We start from the raw sequence: 17,894 nt of genomic DNA on the forward strand, positions 1-17,894 counted from the left end.
AGAATTTTAGACCAATATCCCTGATGAACATCAATGAGAAAATCCTCAATAAAATACTGGCAAACCAAATCCAGCAGCACATCAAAAAGCTTACCCACCATGATCAAGTCAGCTTCATCCCTAGGATGCAAGACTGGTTCAACATATGCAAATCAATAAACGTAATCTATCACATAAACAAAACCAATGACAAAAACCACGATTATCTCAATAGATGCAGAAAAGGTCTTCGACAAAACTCAATAGTCTTCATGCTAAAAACTCTCAATAAACTAGGTATTGATAGAACGTATCTCAAAATAATAAGAGCTAGTTATGACAAACCCACAGCCAATATCATACTGAATAGGCAAAAACTGGAAGCATTCCCTTTGAAAATCAGCAGACGACAGGGATGCCCTCTCTCACCACTCCTATTTAACATAGTGTTGGAAGTACTGGCCAGGGCAATCAGGCAGGAGAAAGAAAGAAAGGGTATTCAATTAGGAAAAGAGGAAGTCAAATTGTCCCTGTTTGCAGATGACATGATTGTATATTCAGAAAACCCCATTGTCTCAGCCCAAAATCTCCTTAAGCAGATAAGCAACTTCAGCAAAGTCTCAGGATACAAAATCAACGTGCAAAAATCACAAGCATTCCTATATACCATTAACAGACTGAGAGCCAAATCATGAGTGAACTCCCATTTACAATTGCTACAAAGAGAATAAAATACCTAGGAATCCAACTTACAAGGGATGTGAAGGACCTCTTCAAGGAAAATTACAAGCCATGCTCAACGAAATAAAAGAGGACACAAACAAATGGAAGAATATTCCATGCTCCTGGATAGGAAGAATCAGTATCACGAAAATAGCCATACGGCCCAAAGTAATTTATAGATCAATGCCATCCCCATCAAGCTACCAATGACTTTCTTCACAGAATTGGAAAAAACTACTTTAAACTTCATATGGAACCCAAACAGAGTCTGCAACCGCCAAGACAATCCTAAGCAAAAAGAACAAAGCTGGAGGCATCATGCTACCTAACTTCAAACTATACTACAAGGCTACAGTAACCAAAACAGCACAGTACTGGTACCAAAACAGAGAGACAGACCAATGGAACAGAACAGAGACCACAGAAATAACACCACACATCTACAACCATCTGATTTTTGACAACCCTGACAAAAACAAGAAATGGGGAAAGGAGTCCCTATTTAATAAATGGTGCTGGGAAAACTGGCTAGCCATATGCAGAAAGCTGAAATTGCATCCCTTCCTTACACCTTACACAAAAATTAACTCAAGATGGATTAGAGACCTAAATGTTAGACCTAAAACCATAAAAACCCTAGAAGAAAACATTGGCAATACCATTTCGGACATAGCCATGGGCAAGGACTTCATTACTAAAACACCAAAAGCAATGGCAAGAAAAGCCAAAATAGACAAATGGGATCTAATTAAAGTAAAGAGCTTCTGCACAGCAAAAGAAACTACCATCAGAGTAAACAGGTAATCTACAGAATGGGAGAAAATTTTTGCAATCTACCCATCTGACAAAGAGCTAATATCTAGAATCTACAAAGAACTTAAACAAATTTACAAGAAAAAAACAAACCCATCAAAAAGTGGGCAAAGGAAATGAACACACACTTCTGAAAAGAAGACATCTATGCAGCCAACAGACACATGAAAAAATGCTCATCATCACTGGTTATTAGAGGAGTACAAATCAAAACCACAATGAGATACCATCTCACACCAGTTAGAATGGCGAGCATTAAAATGTCAGGAAACAACAGGTGCTGGAGAGGATATGGAGAAATAGGAACGCTTTTACACTGCTGGTGGGACTGTAAATTAGTTCAACCATTGTGGAAGACAGTGTGGTGATTCCTCAAGCATCTAGAACTAGAATTACCATTTGACCCAGCAATCCCATTACTGCATATATACTCAAAGGATTATAAATCATGCTACTATAAAGACACACGCACATTTATGTTTATTGTGGCACTATTCACAATATCAAAGACTTGGAACCAACCCAAATATCCATCAATGATAGACTGGATTAAGAAAATGTGGCACATATACACCATGGAATACTATGCAGCCATAAAAAAGGATGAGTTCATGTCCTTTGCAGGGACATGGATGAAGCTGGAAACCATCATTCTCAGGAAACTATCATAAGGACCGAAAACCAAACACTGCATGTTCTCACTCATAGGTGGGAATTGAACAATGAGATCACTTGGACACAGGGCGGAGAACATCACACACTGGGGCCTGCTGGGGGCTGGGGGTCTGGGGGAGGGATAGCATTAAGAGACATACCTAATGTAAATGATAAGTTGATGGGTACAGCAAACCATCATGGCACATGTATACTTATATATCAAACCTGCACATTGTACACATGTATCTTAGAACTTAAAGTATAATTTTAAAAAAAAGAAGGCAATGAAACGATATATTCAAAGTGTTAAAATATTCCTTACAACTACTATAAAGTTTCTTAAAACTACTGGCATCTGCTTATATTTACAAAGGCAGAAGAAAGCAAGCTACGAAAGGAGAGAATTAAAATATATAGAAAGGATAATTAATAGAATTAAAACTCTAAATGGCTGGGCACAGTGGCTCCTGCCTATAATCCCAGCACTTTGGGAGGCTGAGGCAGGCGGATCACCTGAGGTGAGGATTTCGAGACCACCGTGGCCATGATGGTGAAAATCCATCTCTACTAAAAAAAAATACAAAAATTAGCTGGGCATGGTGGTGCACACCTGTAATCCCAAGCACATGGGAGGCAGAGGCAGGAGAATCACTTGAACCCAGGAGGTGGAGGGTGCAGTGAGCCGAGACTGCACCACTGCACTCCACCGAGACTGCACCACTGCACTCCAGGGTGATTGAGTGAGACTCTTTCAAAAAAACAAAAACAAAAAAACAAAAACAAAAAACTCCCCACAAAACTCTTAAATATAAAAATTAGGAAGAAATTTTAAAAGACTGATAGTTCTAATATAGACATTTTTTAACCGTCAAGAACATCACACACTAATTTAAATGATGTCAAAATGTAAAATGACATGCAAAATATTAATCTACAAAATGCTTCTACGGGTCAATGATAGAATCGTAACACCTACAAGCCTGATATTATCTGGCACCTCATTCTTCTGTTATCTCATCTCTTCCCCTTGCTGTGTTCTAGCCATACACTTTGCTGTCTTCTTACTTAAAGTATGTTCTTGCATTAGAACCTCTGCATCAGCTAGACACTCTGGTGGGAATATATTTTCCCTCAGTATTTGAATTGTTAATTCCCTCAGTTCCTTGAGGTCATTGCTGAAATGTCATCTTCTCAATGAGGCGTATCCTGCCAACCTTATTTAAAATTGTAATCTGTCTGCAATCTGAATCTCTGCTCCTGAGTTTCCCTTACCCAGTTCTTTTTCTTTTTCCACAGCATTTCTCACCTTCTTGACATGTAACTCAACTTACATATATGTCTATCACTTATTGTCTGTCTCCCTATCCACACTACTCCTGCTAAAATTTAACCTGCACAAGAGAAAATACCTTAATATTGTAAACTAATATATCCCCAGAAGGGAGAACACACTCACTCAAATACTTAGACAATAAACGAATAATAAATAGATTACATATGAAAAGGACATACTTATTTAGACGCAAAAAATACACTTATCCCTGTGGAAGTTTTAGCCACTCCAGCCAGGGTTATAAGGACAGAGCTCCAGTCTCTCCCTGGGACAGGGCTTCCGGGGGAGGGTGGCGACCATCTCTACAGATTGGTCTACTCAGCTGTTCTAGCCTGCCAGCTCTGGAGAGTTCAAACAGTCCAGACAAGGAAGGCTCCCCCGCCAACAGAGCATAGCTGCTCTGCCTGATCATGGCCAGACTGCTTCTTTAAGCAGCACCCCAGCCATTCCTCCTCACTGGGGGGGACCTCTCTGCAGAGGCTTCAGCCACGCCAGCCAGGATTACAAAGACAGAGCTTTGATCTCTTCCTGAGACACAGTTCCCAGTGGGAGGAGCGTCTACCATCTCTGCAGTTTGGTTGACTCAGCTGTTCCAGTCAGCCGGCTTTGGAGAGTCCAAACAGTCCGGGTGAGAAAGGATCCACCCCAACATAGCACACCTGCTCTACCAAAAAGCAGCCAGACTGCCTATTTAAGCAGGTCCCTGATCCCATTCTTCCTATCTACATAAGACCTCACAACAAGGGTCTCCAGCCACTTGCTGTAGGTGTGTTTGGACTGGCAAAAGGTCTGTACCCCTCTAGGACAGAGCTTCCGGAATGACCTGGCTGCCATCTTTGTTGTTTTGCAGCCTTCACTGGTGATACCTCTGGGTACAGGAAAAACAGAAGCAAGTAGGGTCTGGGGTGGACCCTCAGCAAACTGCAGCAGCCCTACAGAAGAGTGGCTTGACCGTTAAAAACAAACAGAAAGCAACAAAATTATCATCAACAAAAAGGACCCCACAAAAACCCCATTCAAACATCAGCAACCTCAGAAATCAAAGATGAGAAAAAAATCCAAGCAAAAATGCTGAAAACTCAAAAGGCCAGAGTATCTCTTCTCCTCCAAATGACTGCAACATCTCTCCCCTAAGGGGACAGAACTGGGCCGAGGCTGAGATGGCTGAAATGACGGAAGTAGGCTTCAGAAGGTGGGTAATAAGGAACTTTGCTAAGCTAAAGGAGCATGTTCTAACCTAATGCAAAGAAGCTAAGCATTATGATAAAACACTACAGGAGCTGTAAGCCAGAACAATCAGTTTAGAGAGGAATACAAATGACCTGATGGAACTGAAAAACACAACATGAGAACTTCACAATGCAACCACAAGTATCAATAACTGAACAGACCAAGCAGAGGAAAAAAATTTCAGAACTTGAAAATTATCTTGCTGAAATAAGGCAGGTAGACAACATTAAAGACAAGAGAATGAAAAGGAACAAGCAAAACCTCCGAGAACTATGGGATTATGTAAAAGGAGCAAACCTATGACTGATGGGGTACCTGAAAGAAACAGGGAGAACAGAACCAAGTTGAAAAACATACTTGAAGATATCATCCAGGAGAACTTCCCCAACCTAGAAGGAAAGGCCAACATTCAAATTCAGGAAATGCAGAGAACCCCAGTAAGATCCTCCATGAAAAGATCAACCACAAGACATATAATCATCAGATTCTCCAAGGTTGAAATGAAAGAAGAAATGTTAGAGGGCAGCCAGAGAGATGGGCTAGGTCATCCACAAAGGGAAGCCCATCAGACTAACAGCAGACTTCTCAGCTGAAACCCTACAAGCCAGAAGAGATTGGGGCCAATATTCAACATTCTTAAAGAATTCCCAATTCATTTCTTAAAGAAAAGAATTCTGAAGGAATTCTCCAAGAAAAGAATTTCCAGAATTTCATATCTGGCCAAACTAAGCTTCATAAGCAAGGAGAAGCAAATGCTGAGGGAATTCATCACCATCAGGCCTGCCTTGCAAGAGCTTCTGAAGGAAGCATTAAGTATGGAAAGGAAAAACCATTAGCAGCCACAACAAATACACACTGAAGTACACAGACCAGTGACACTATGAATCAACCACATAAACAAGTCTGCAAAATAACCAGCTAGCATCATGATGACAGCATCAAATTCACACATAACAATACTAACCTTAAATGTAAATGGGTTAAATGCCCCAAGTAAAAGACAAAGAATGGCAAGCCGTGTAAACAGTGAAGACCCATCAACACACTGTCTTCAAGAGATCCATCTCACATGGAAAGACACACATAGGCTCAAAATAAAGAGATGGAGGAAAATTTATGAGCAAATGGAAAACAGAAAAAAGCAACAAAGATTAAAAAAGAACGTTACATAATTATAAAGGGTTCAATTCAAGAAAAGCTAACTATCCTGAATATACATGCACCCAATACAGAAGCACCCAGATTCATAAAGCAAATTCTTAAGAGACCTACAAAGAGACTTAGACTCCCACACAATAATAGTGAGAGACCTTAACACCCCACTAACAATATTAGACAGATAATCGAGACAGAAAATTAACAAAGATATTCAGGATCAAGTGGACTTGATATATATTTACAGAAATCTCCATCAAAACCCAACAGAATATACATTCTTCTCAATGCCACATGACACTTACTCTAAAATTGATCACATAATTGGAAGTAAAACGTTCCTCAGCAAATGCAAAAGAAGTGGAACTGAAGATTAAGAAATTCACTCAAAACCACACAACTACATGAAAACTGAACAACCTGCTCCTGAATAACTCTTGAGTAAATAATGAAATTAAGGCAGAAATATCAAGAAGTACATTGAAACTAATAAGAACAAAGAGACAATGTACCAGAATCTCTGGGATGCAACTAAAGCAGTGTTAATAAAAAAATTTATAGCACTAAATGCCCACATCAAAAAGCCAGAAAGATCTCAAGTTAACAATCTAACATCTCAATTAAAATAACTTGAGAGCCAAGAGCAAACAAACTCCAAAGGTAGCAGAAGGCAAGAAATAACCACAATCAGAGCTGAACTGAAAGAGTTAGACACACGAAAAACTCTTCAAAAAAATCAACCAATCCAGGATCTGTTTTTAGAAAAAATTAGTAAAATAGACCACTAGCTAGACTGATAAAGAATAAAAGAGAGAAGAATCCAATAAACACAATCAGCAATGATATGGGGCATCAGAACCAACAAGTTCTGAAATTGAGGCAGTAATAAATAGCCTACCAACCAAAAAAGCCTAGGACTAGATAGATTCACAGCTGAATTCTACCAGAGGTACAACAAAGAGCTGGTACCATTTCTACTGAAACTATTCCAAAAAATTGAAGAGGGACTGATTCCTCCCTTACTCATTCTACGAGGCCAGCATCATCCTGATGCCAAAACCTGGCAGAAATACAACAAAAAAGGAAAAAGTTCATGCCAGTATCCTTGATGAACATCATTGCAAAAATCCTCAATAAACTACTAGCAAACCAAATTCAGCAGCACATAAAGAAGCTTATCCATCAGGATCAAGTTGGCTTCATCCCCAGTATGCAAGGTTGGTTCAACATACACAAATCAATAAATGTGATTCATCACATAAACAGAACTAAAGACAAAACCACATGATTATCTCAATCAATTCAGAAAAGGCCTTTGATAAAATAAGATATCCCTTCATGTTAAAAACTCTCAAACCAGGTACTAAAGGAACATACCTCAAAATCATAAAAGCCATATATGACAAACTCACAGCCAATGTCATATTGAATGGGCAAAAGCTGGAAGCATTCCCCTTGAAAACTGGCACAACACAAGGATGCCCTCTCTCACCACTCCTATTCAACACAGTATTGAAAGTTCTGGCCAGGGCAATCAGGCAAGAGAAAGAAAGAAAGAATATTCAAATAGGAAGACAGGAAGTCAGATTATCTTTGTTTGCAGATAACATGATCTTGTATCTAGAAAACCCCATCATCTCAGCCCAAAAGCTTCTTAAGCTGATAAGCAACTTCAGCAAAGTCTCAGGATACAAAATCAATGTGCAAAAATCTCTAGCATTCCTATACACCAACACCAACAACAAGTAGGCAGAGCCATCCCATTCACAATTGCTACAAAATGAATCAAATACCTAGGAATACAGCTAACAAGGGAAGTGAAGAATCTCTTCAAGGAGAATTACAAACCACTGCTCAAAGGAAATCAAAGAGGACACAAACAAATGGAAAAACATTCCATGCTCATGGATAGGAAGAATCGACATCATGAAAATGGCCATACTGCCCTAAGTAATTTATAGATGCAAAGCTATTCCCATTAAACTAACATTGACATTCTTCATATATTTAGAAAAAGTGATTTTAAAATTCATATGGAACCAAAAAAGAACCCGAATAGTAAAGCTAATCCTAAGAAAAAAGAATAAAGCTGGAGGTATCATGCCACCCAACTTCAAAACATACAAGGCTACAGTAACCAAGATGGCATGGTACTGATATAAGAACAGACACATAGACCAATGGAACAGAACAGAGAACTCAGAAATAAGATCACACATCTACAACCATCTGATCTTCAACAAAACTGACAAAAGCAAGCAATGGGGAAAGGGTTCCCTATTTAATAAATGGTGCTGGAAGTGCTGGATAGCCATATGCAGAAAACTGAAACTGGACCCCTTCCTTACACCTTATACAAATACTGACTCAAGATGAATGAAAAACTTAAATGTAAAACCAAAAACTATTAAAACTCTAGAAGAGAATCTAGCCAATACTATTCAGGACATAGACATGGGCAAGGATTTCATGACAAAAATGCCAAATGCAGTTGTAATAAAAGCAAAAATTGGCAAATGGGCTATATTACTAATTAAACTAAAGAGCTGCTGCACAGCAAAAGAAACTATCATCAGAGAGAACACATAATCTATGAAATGGGAAAAAATTTCTCCCATCTATCCATCTGACAAAGGTCTAATATCCAGAGTCTACAAGGAACTTAAATTTACAAGAAAAAAACAAACGACCCCATTAAAAAGTGGACAAAGTACATAAACAGACTCTTCTCAAAAGAAGATATACATGTGGCCAACAAATATGAGGAAAAAGCTCCACATCACTGATCATTAGAGAAATGCAAATCAAAACCACAATGAGATAACATCTCATGCCAGTCAGAATGGCCATTACTAAAAAGTCAAAAAAGAACAGATGCTGGCGAGGTTGCAGAGAAAAGAGAATGCTTAAACACATTGGGAATAAAAATTAGGTCAGCCACTATGAAAAGCAGTTTGGAGATTTCTCAAAGAACTGAAAACAAAATTGCCATTTGACCCAGCAATTCCATTACCGGGTATATACCCAAAGGAATATAAACCATTCCGTTAAATATTACAAGGATACAGAATGTGTATGTTCATGCAGCACTATTCACAATAGCAAAGACATAGAATCAACCTAAATGCCCATCGATGACAGACTGGATAAAGAAAATGTGGTACATATACACCATGGAATACTATACAGCCATAAAATGGAATGAAATCATGTCCTTTGCAGGGACACGGAAGGAGCTGGAAGCCATTATCCTCAGCAAATTAACATAGGAACAGAAAACCAAACACCACATATTCTCACTTTTAAGTGGGAGTTGAATGATGAGAACACATGGACAAAATGGCAGAAACAACACACACTGTGGTCTGTTGGGGGTGGGGGGTATGGGGAGGGAGAGCATCAGGAAGAATAGCTAAGGGACACAGGGCTTAATATCTAGGCAATGGGATGATCTGTGTAGCAAACCACCATAGCATACGTTTATCTATGTAACAAACCTGCACATCCTACACATACTCTTAAAAGTTGAAAAAAAAAAAAAGGTGGTGACAATGTTTTTGTTGTTGTTGCTGTTTTCCAGATAGTGGATAGGAAGCAGTGTTAGCATGCCTCTCCCACTTGGAAGGACAGAATAGTGAGTAAAGATTCACACTGTGACTTTTTTTTTTCCTCAGGAGCACTACACGATGTTACAGAAAAATACTTATTCAGAAAAGAACCATAACTGGCTAATAAACATAGAAAAATGTTCCATAAACAAATCAAGAAGACAAAAACAAACCCATTACAGAGTGAGCAAAGGATATAGGCACTTCTAAGAAGAAGACATACAAGCAGCCAACAAACATGAAAAAATGCTCAATATCACTACTCATCAGAGAGATGCAAATCAAAAACACAATGAGATACCATCTCATACTAGTCAGAATTGGTATTATTAAAAAGTCAAAAAATAACAGATGCTCGCAAGGTTGCAGAGAAAAAGGGAATGCCTAAACACAGTGGGAATGAAAATTAGTTCAGCCACTGTGAAAAGCAGTTTGAAGATTTCTCAGAGAACTAAAAACAGAATTACCATTTGACTCAACAAGTCCATTGCTGGGTATATATCCAAAGAAAAATAAATCATTCTACCAAAAAAGGTACCTGCACTCATGTTTATCACAGTACTACTCACAATGGCAAAGACATGGAATCAACCTAGGTGCCATCAATGGTAGACTGAATAAAGAAAATGTGACTCATATATACCATGGAATACTACACAATATGTACAGATCGAAATCAATCTACACATTGATTGATAGAATGAGATTGTGTCCTTTGCAGCAACATGGGCTTGGCTGGAAGTCATTATTCTAAGTGAACTAACAAAACCAGAAAATTAAATGCTGCATGTTCTCACTTATGTGGGAGCTAAACAGGGACACAAATATGTGAGTAGACACTGGGGACTCCAAAAGGGGATGGAGAGGGAGAAAGGGGAGCCACGAGAGTTGAAAAACTACCTATCAGGTACTATGTTTGCTACTTGGACAACAGAATCATTAGAAGCTCTGACCTCAGCATCACACAATATGCCCATGTAACAAATCTCCACATGCACCCCCTGAATCTAAGCTAAAAATAAATAAAGTCATATTGAAATAAAAAATTTCCCTGTAACTACTTATCAAATAAATACAAATAAGAAGCCATCTTTGGCCAGGCACAGTGGCTCATGCCTGTAGTCTCAGCACTTTGGGAAGCTGAGGCGAGCTGATCACTAGAGCTCAAGAGTTTGACACCAGCCTGGATGACATGGCAAAACTCCCATCTCTAAAAAAAATACAAAAATTAGCTGGGTGTGATGGCATGCACCTGCCTGGGAGGCTGAGGTGGGAGGACTGCTTGAGCCCAAGAGTTGGGTGCTGTGGTGAGCTGAGATCACACCATTGCACTCCAGCCTTGATGACAGAGACCCTGTCTCAAAAGAAAAACAAATAATAATTAAAAAAAAGAAACTATCTTTGTTTTTTAAATTGGCAGAAAGAATTAGGTATAACAAAAATCAAGGCTTTCAATACTGTGATGTGACAGATCCCCTCAAAAACTATGAAAATTAACAGCCATTTGGAAAGTCATTTCTTAAAAATTATCAGGAGTCTACAAATGTTAACAACTCTTATGTTCAGTACGTTCTTTTCTCCACTGACTAATTATTGGGGTCTCACTCTATTACCCAGGCTAGAGTACAATGGTGTGATCACAGCTCACTGCAGTCTCAAACTCCTAGGCTCAAGTGATCCTCCCACCTCAGCCTCTCAAATAACTGGGACTACAGGTGTGCATCACCACATCTGGCTAATTGTTTAAACAAAAATTTTTTTTTTAGAGACAGAGTCTTGTTCCGTTGCCCAGACTGGGCTTGAACTCCTGGCCTCATGCAATCTTCCCATCATATTAAGTGAGGGCACTTAAGTAACACCAAAAAGAAGTCTATGTGGCAATGGAATGAAGCACTCTGCTAAAAGCCAATGAAACACTGAGGACTCCTGCAGTGGCATGTAAGTGAGTCATTTTAGAAGCTTGTCCTCCTGCTCCAGTGAAGCCTTCGGATCACTGCAACTATAACCAAAATCTTAACTATAGCCTTATAAAAGAATCTAAGGTAGAACCACTCAGGTAAGTTGCTCCTAAATTCTGGAACCTCAGAAACTGTTAAGATAAATGTTCATTGTTTACTACCAAGTGGTAAACAAATTTATACAGCAATAAACTTATACTTAGCTAATATAAAAATAATTTCATAAAATATTTTGGTTTATGCTTCTTAAGTATTTTATCTATATAAACATATGTTAACTTAGAAATACAGACAGTTATGAAACACTACTTTTATATACAGAAATGTATACTCTTGAAGTATACTGGTTTATAATTAATAACAAGACATTTAATGTTGACTTAAGGCTTAAAATAGTCTTCATTGAAATAAATTTACTTAGTTTTTCTTAAAGAATCAGGGAAAGAAAGTGCTGCTTAATTATGTGACCAAAAATTGCTATTACTAGCTATTGTTGGTAAATAGTGGATTTCGGGTCACTGAAGTGGTGGTAGGGTCTAGAGTTATTTACTTTGTTTAATACCCTATCTGTAATCGATATGAGGTATTTGTATGTCTGATCACAAGGGCTACCGGAGAATATATGTCACAAGTCATAGAAAACAGGTAGGTTTTTCTTTTCCTGAGCAAAGTTACCTATTTTACATGAAGACTACATCTGAATTCCTTCCTTAGTCTACTTAATTAAAACATCAACATGGAGGGGAAAATATTTAAAGCATGTTCTTCATATTGCTTTCCTTAAATTGAAATAAATTAAAACTGTTGGTAAGAATATCTAGGTACTCACCATGTGCTTTAATGCATTAAAAAGAAGTTTTCTCCCAGAAGGCTTATCAAAATCTGCAATAATCCAGAGAGTGACTGCAGAAATTTTACTGTCATCTGAAAGTTTCAAACAGTTTACTCAAATTAACTCTTTTTAAAAATAAAACAAAAGCAGGGGAACACATTAAAAAAAACCAAATATATTAAAATAATATTTCTGAAAATTAGCAAAGATTGTTAAAATTTTATGTGTGAATGTATATATGCATGTACATATATATACATACAAAATAAATACATATAAAATTACATATAAAAACGCTACAAGGGTAATTCATTATACAAGCGTATATAAAGCTTCCAGCTAGAAGAGTAACTCATTATATAAGCTTACGTAAAACTCCCAGTGTTGGTAAGCAAATCTGCCTTCTAGCTACATTTGTTAAAAAAAAAAAAAAAAAACCTTTATATCCCACATATATGTAAAACCATAACAATCAAGCTTACCAGTAGATACAGAAAACAGCAATATGTAGCCAGACTCCTTTATGAACATAAAATCATGGAATCTGTTAGACAGTAATCCAGGAGCCATCTGGTAGAAACTCTGATTTAATCTACAGCATTTACAAGAACTGGTTGTGTGGCCTTTGCTTTAAATCTCTCTCCTATATAAAAGTTTGCCCCTTACAACATAGTTCATTCCATCTGTTTAATGCACTCTGTTAGAAAATTACCACTTCTCTACTGAGACCAAAATCAGCCTTCTTTAATCTTTTACTCATTGGCTCTTGTTTTTATTTCTAGAGCAAAGCAGGCCAAACAAAACAAAGCAAAACAAAAACCAACCAAATTTGAATTATATTCATCTATCTGAATAGTTAATTGTACCCTAACAAATCTATAGTCCCACAGCAGACTTCTCGGTTTTGGCTAAATCTTTTTCCCAAGTGTGCTACTGTCTTGGTCTCCTCTCTTCTGGTTGTAACCCCTACCTTAAGCAAAACATTGCATGTTATTTAATCAGAATGCAGAAGAATTATTATCTTCTATGATGTGGTAATTGTACTTTATACATTATAAGATAGTTTACATAGTACTGAAAAGATTTTATTCTTTTCTTAAAAAGGTGAAAATTGTTTACTTTAAAAAAAGGCAAAAATAAGATAAAGCTAGAATAGATGGCATTGTTTTCTCAGCACACATTAAATACTAAAAAATTCATGAACTCTAAAATTGAAATCTAGGCCTCTACTCAAAAATAAAAACATATTAAAATTTATTATACAACTGCCTTATGAAAATTACAAGTTTCTATCACTTTAAGAATTCAGGTAAATAAAATATGCTTATTACCGTCTTGGGTTAAATAATACATGTTCTTCGCAATTACAGCACTCTTATCTTGTGAATCCAAGAAAAAGAAAGTGGAGTAATCTTCAACATCAGCAGTTACTGAAAAATTTCAAATTAAATGTTAAATATAAATAAAGCATTCACAACTCAATAAGCATTTGTAGAACAGTATAGGATTATTTTACCTGATGTAGATATTAAATTGAGGTACTGCTGGTTAGCATGCAAAATCAAAGAATTTATACGGGGTACAACATTATTCCTATCCATTAGAAAATCAATTACATTCGTGCGATCATTTAACGTGCCCTAAAATAACAAAAATGTTATTTAGATAATATAGGCAATTGATATCCACGTTTCAAAAACTATGCAGATATAAAGATCAAAAATAAATAAGCAATTTAGAATTATTACAATATTTTCTTGTAACAATTACAACTTTTTCCAATTAAGCAATTTTTAGATGCAAATATGCCTAAGATAAATTGAATATTTTTTTTAAAGAATTTCAGCTTTTATTTTAGATTCAAGGGTACACATGCAGATTGGTTACAACACTGGTGTATCAAGTAATGCTGAAGTTGGGGGTATGACTGATCCCATTACCCAGGTAGTGAGTATAGTACCAGATAGTTTTTCAACCCTTCCCTCTCCCCTCTAGAAGTCCCCAGTGTCTCTTGCTGCCATCTTTATGTCTATTAGTACCCAATGTTTAGCTCCCACTTACAAGTGAGAACACGCAGTGTTTCGTTTCCTGCTTCTGTGTTAGTTTGCTTGGCCTCCAGCTGAGTCCCTCTTGCTGCAAAGGGCCTGATTTCATTTTTAATCGCTGCATAGTATTCCATGGTTTATATAGGTACCACATTTTCTTTAACCAATCCACCACTGATGGACACCTAGGCTAATTCTACATCTTTGCTATTATGAATAGTGCCGCAACGAACATACATGTGTCTTTTTGGTAGAACGATTTATTTTCCTTTGGACAGGTACCCAGTAATGGGATTGCTGGGTTGAATGGCAGTTCTGTTTTAAGTTCTTTGAAACATCTACAAACTGCTTTCCAAAGGGGCTGAACTACTTTACATCCCCACTAACAGTGTATACGCATTCCCTTTTCTCCTCAGCCTCGCCAGCATCTGCTGTTTTTTGACTTTTTAATAATAGCCATTCTAATTGGTACGAGATGGTGTCTCCTTGTGGTTTTGATTTGCACTTATCTAAGGATTAGTAATGTTGAACATTTCTTTATATGCTTGGTGGCTGCCTGTGTGTCTTCTTTTGAGAAGTACCTGTTAATGTCATTTGCCTACTTTTTAATGGGGTTATTTATTCTTTACTTGATTTGTTTGCTACTTATGGATACTAGAACTTTGTCGGATGTATAGTTTGTGAATATTTTCTGTATATTCTGTAGGCTGTGTGTTTACCCTGTTGCGAGTTTCTTTTGCTGTGCTCTTTAATTAATTAGGTCCCACTTGTCAATTTTTGTTTTTGATGCAATTGCTTTTGAGGTCTTAGCCATAAATTATTTCCCAAGACTGACGTCCAGAATGGTGTTTCCTAGATTTTCTTCTAGAATTCTTATAGTTTTAAGTCTTATACTTAACTGTTTAATCTATCTTGTGTTAAGTTTTGAATATGGTGAAAACTAGGGGTCCAGTTTCATTTGTTTGCATATGGCTAGCCAGCTATCCCAGGACCATTTATTGAATCGAGGATCCTTTCCCCACTAATTTTTGTCAACTTTGTCAAAGCTAAAATGGTTGTAGGTGTGTGGGTTTATTTCTGGGTTCTCTATTCTGTTCCATTAATCTATGTGTCTATTTTGTACCAGTTCCATGCAACTCTGGTTACTGTAGCCTTGTAGTATAGTGTAAAGTTGGGTAATATGATGCCTTCAGATTTGTTCTTTTTCTTGGAATTGCCTTGGCTATTTGGGCTCTTTCCTGGTTCCATATGAATTTTAGAATAGTTTTTTCCAATTCTGTGAATAATGATATTGGCAGTTTGATAGGAATAGCATTAAATCTATACATTGTGTCAGGCAGTATGGCCATGTTAACAATATTTAGTCTTCCAATCCGTGAGCATGGAATGTTTACCCATTTGTTTGTATGATATATTACTTTCAGCAGCGTTTAGTAATTATCCTTGTAGAGATCTATCACCTCCTTAGCTGTATTCCTAGTTATTTTGTGTGTGTGTGTGTCTATTGTAAATTGGACTGCGTTCTTGATTTGGCTCTCAGCTTGAATGTTATTGGTCTATAGAAATGCTACTGATTTTTGTGCATTAATTTTGAATACTGAAACTTTACTGAAGTAATTTATCAGTTCCAGGAGTTGTCTGGTGGAGTCCTTCGAGTTTTCTAGGTGTAGAATCATATCAGTAAAGAGAGATACTGAACTTCTTTTACTATGTGGATGCCTTTTATATATTGCTCTTGCCTGATTGCTCTGGCTAAGACTTCCAGTACTATGATGAATAGGAATAGTGAGACTGGGCATCCTTCTCCTGTTCCAGTTCTCAAGGGGAATGTTTCCAGCTTTTGCCTGTTTGGTATGACACTGGCTGTGGGTTTGTCATAGATGGCTCTTACTCTTTTGAGGTATGTTCCTTCAATGCAGTTTATTGAGGGTTGGTTTTTTTTTTTTTTTTTCTTATCATGAAGGGATGTTCGATTTTACTGAATACTTTTTCAGCATCTATCAAAATGATCACATTTTTTGTTTCAAATTCTGTTTATGTGGTGAATGACATTTACTGATTTGTTAATGTTGAACCAACCTTTCCCAGGAGTGAAGCCTATTTGATTATGGTGAATTAATTTTTTGGTATGCTGCTGGATTCAGTTTGCAAGTATTTTGTTGAGGATTTTTCCATCTATGTTTGTCAGTAATAATAGCCTCTAGTTTTTTCGTTGCATGTTTTCCAGGTTTTGGTATCAGGATAACACGGGTTTTGCAGAATGAGTAAGGGAGGCATTCTTCACTCCTTCTTGGTTTTTTGGAATAGTTTCAGTAGGATTGGTAACAGTTCTTCTTTGTACATCTGGCAGAATTCAGCTATAAATCCATCTGGTCCAGGGCTTTTACTGGTTGGTAGGTTTTTTATTACTGTTCAATTACGGAACATATCAGTCCATTCAGGGTGTCAATTTCTTCCCGATTCAATCTTGGGAGACCAGGAATTTATCCATTTCCTCTAGATTTTCCAGTTTGTGTGCATAGAGGTCTTCTGAGGATCTTTTGTATTTCTACAAGATCAATTGTAATGTCACCTTTGTTGCTTCTACTTGTGCTTATTTAGATCTTTTCTCTTTTTTCTGTTCATCTAGCTAGTGGTCTATCGATCTTGTTTTTCCTTTCCAAGAGCCAATGCTTGGTTTCACTGATTCATTGTACAAATTTTTTGGTCTCAATTTTGTACAGTTCTGCTCTGATTTTAGTTATTTCTTTTCTTCTGCTAGCTTTGAGGTTAGTTCATTCTTGTTTTTCCTAATTCCTCTCAGTGTGATGTTAAGTCATTATTTTGAGATAGTTCTAAATTTTTGAGATAGGTGGTTAGCACTACAAACTTTCCTCTTAACACTGCTTTTGCTGCATGCCAGAGATCTTGGTATGTTGTTCATTTTCATTTATTTGAATTTTTATTATTGCTGCCTTAATTTTCCACTGTTTACATAAAAGTGATGTCAAAAGCAAGTTGTTTAATTTCTATATAATTATGTAGTTTTGAGAGATGTCCTGAGTTCTGATTTCTATTTTTATTCTACTGTGGCCCATGAGTATGACTGGTATGATTTTGATTTTAAAAAATTTATTGAGATTTGCTTTATGGGCAAGCATGTGCTTGATCTTGGAGTATGCTCTGTATGCAGCTGAAAAGAATAAATATTCTGTGGCTGATGGGTGGAATGTTCTGTAGATGTCTATTAGGTCCAACTGGTCAGTGTCCATTTAAGTCCAGAATTTGTTAGTTTTCTGCCTTGATAATCTAACACTGTGTCTAACATATGACAGAAACGGCAAGGAGCCAGCTAAGAACTTCATGACAGGCTCAAAACCTTATGTACCAATATTAACCCTAAATATAAATGGCCCACAGGCTTCATTTAAAAAGCACACGATGGCAAGCTGGATAAAAAACAAGACTTGGCTGTCTGCTGTCTTCCGTCTTCCTCCTTCCTCAGCCTTTTGAGTAGCTGGGACTACAGGCACACACCACAACGCCTGATAAGTTTTAAGATTTTTGTAGAGAGGTTTCATT

At 37.2% G+C, this 17,894-nt stretch overlaps 1 protein-coding gene across 13 annotated transcripts in view; it reads right to left on the reverse strand.

Moving 5' to 3' along the window:
• Window positions 1–17,894, reverse strand: part of UGGT2 (UDP-glucose glycoprotein glucosyltransferase 2) — a 247,137-nt gene that overhangs the window by 114,065 nt on the left and 115,178 nt on the right. For all 13 annotated transcript variants that reach the window (XR_006693655.3, XR_012426465.1, XR_012426463.1 and 10 more), the window contains 3 exons: window positions 13,805–13,928; window positions 13,620–13,718; window positions 12,286–12,380 (listed from right to left, as the gene is read on the reverse strand). Coding sequence is in view for 6 of the 13 variants with exons in the window: in XM_045377273.2 (XP_045233208.2) it covers window positions 12,286–12,380; window positions 13,620–13,718; window positions 13,805–13,928 (318 nt within the window). In the remaining 7 variants the exon portion in view is untranslated. The remainder of the gene's footprint in view (window positions 1–12,285; window positions 12,381–13,619; window positions 13,719–13,804; window positions 13,929–17,894) is intronic.

Source organism: Macaca fascicularis, chromosome 17 (genome assembly GCF_037993035.2).
Source record: "Macaca fascicularis isolate 582-1 chromosome 17, T2T-MFA8v1.1".
Taxonomy (NCBI): Eukaryota; Metazoa; Chordata; class Mammalia; order Primates; family Cercopithecidae; genus Macaca; species Macaca fascicularis.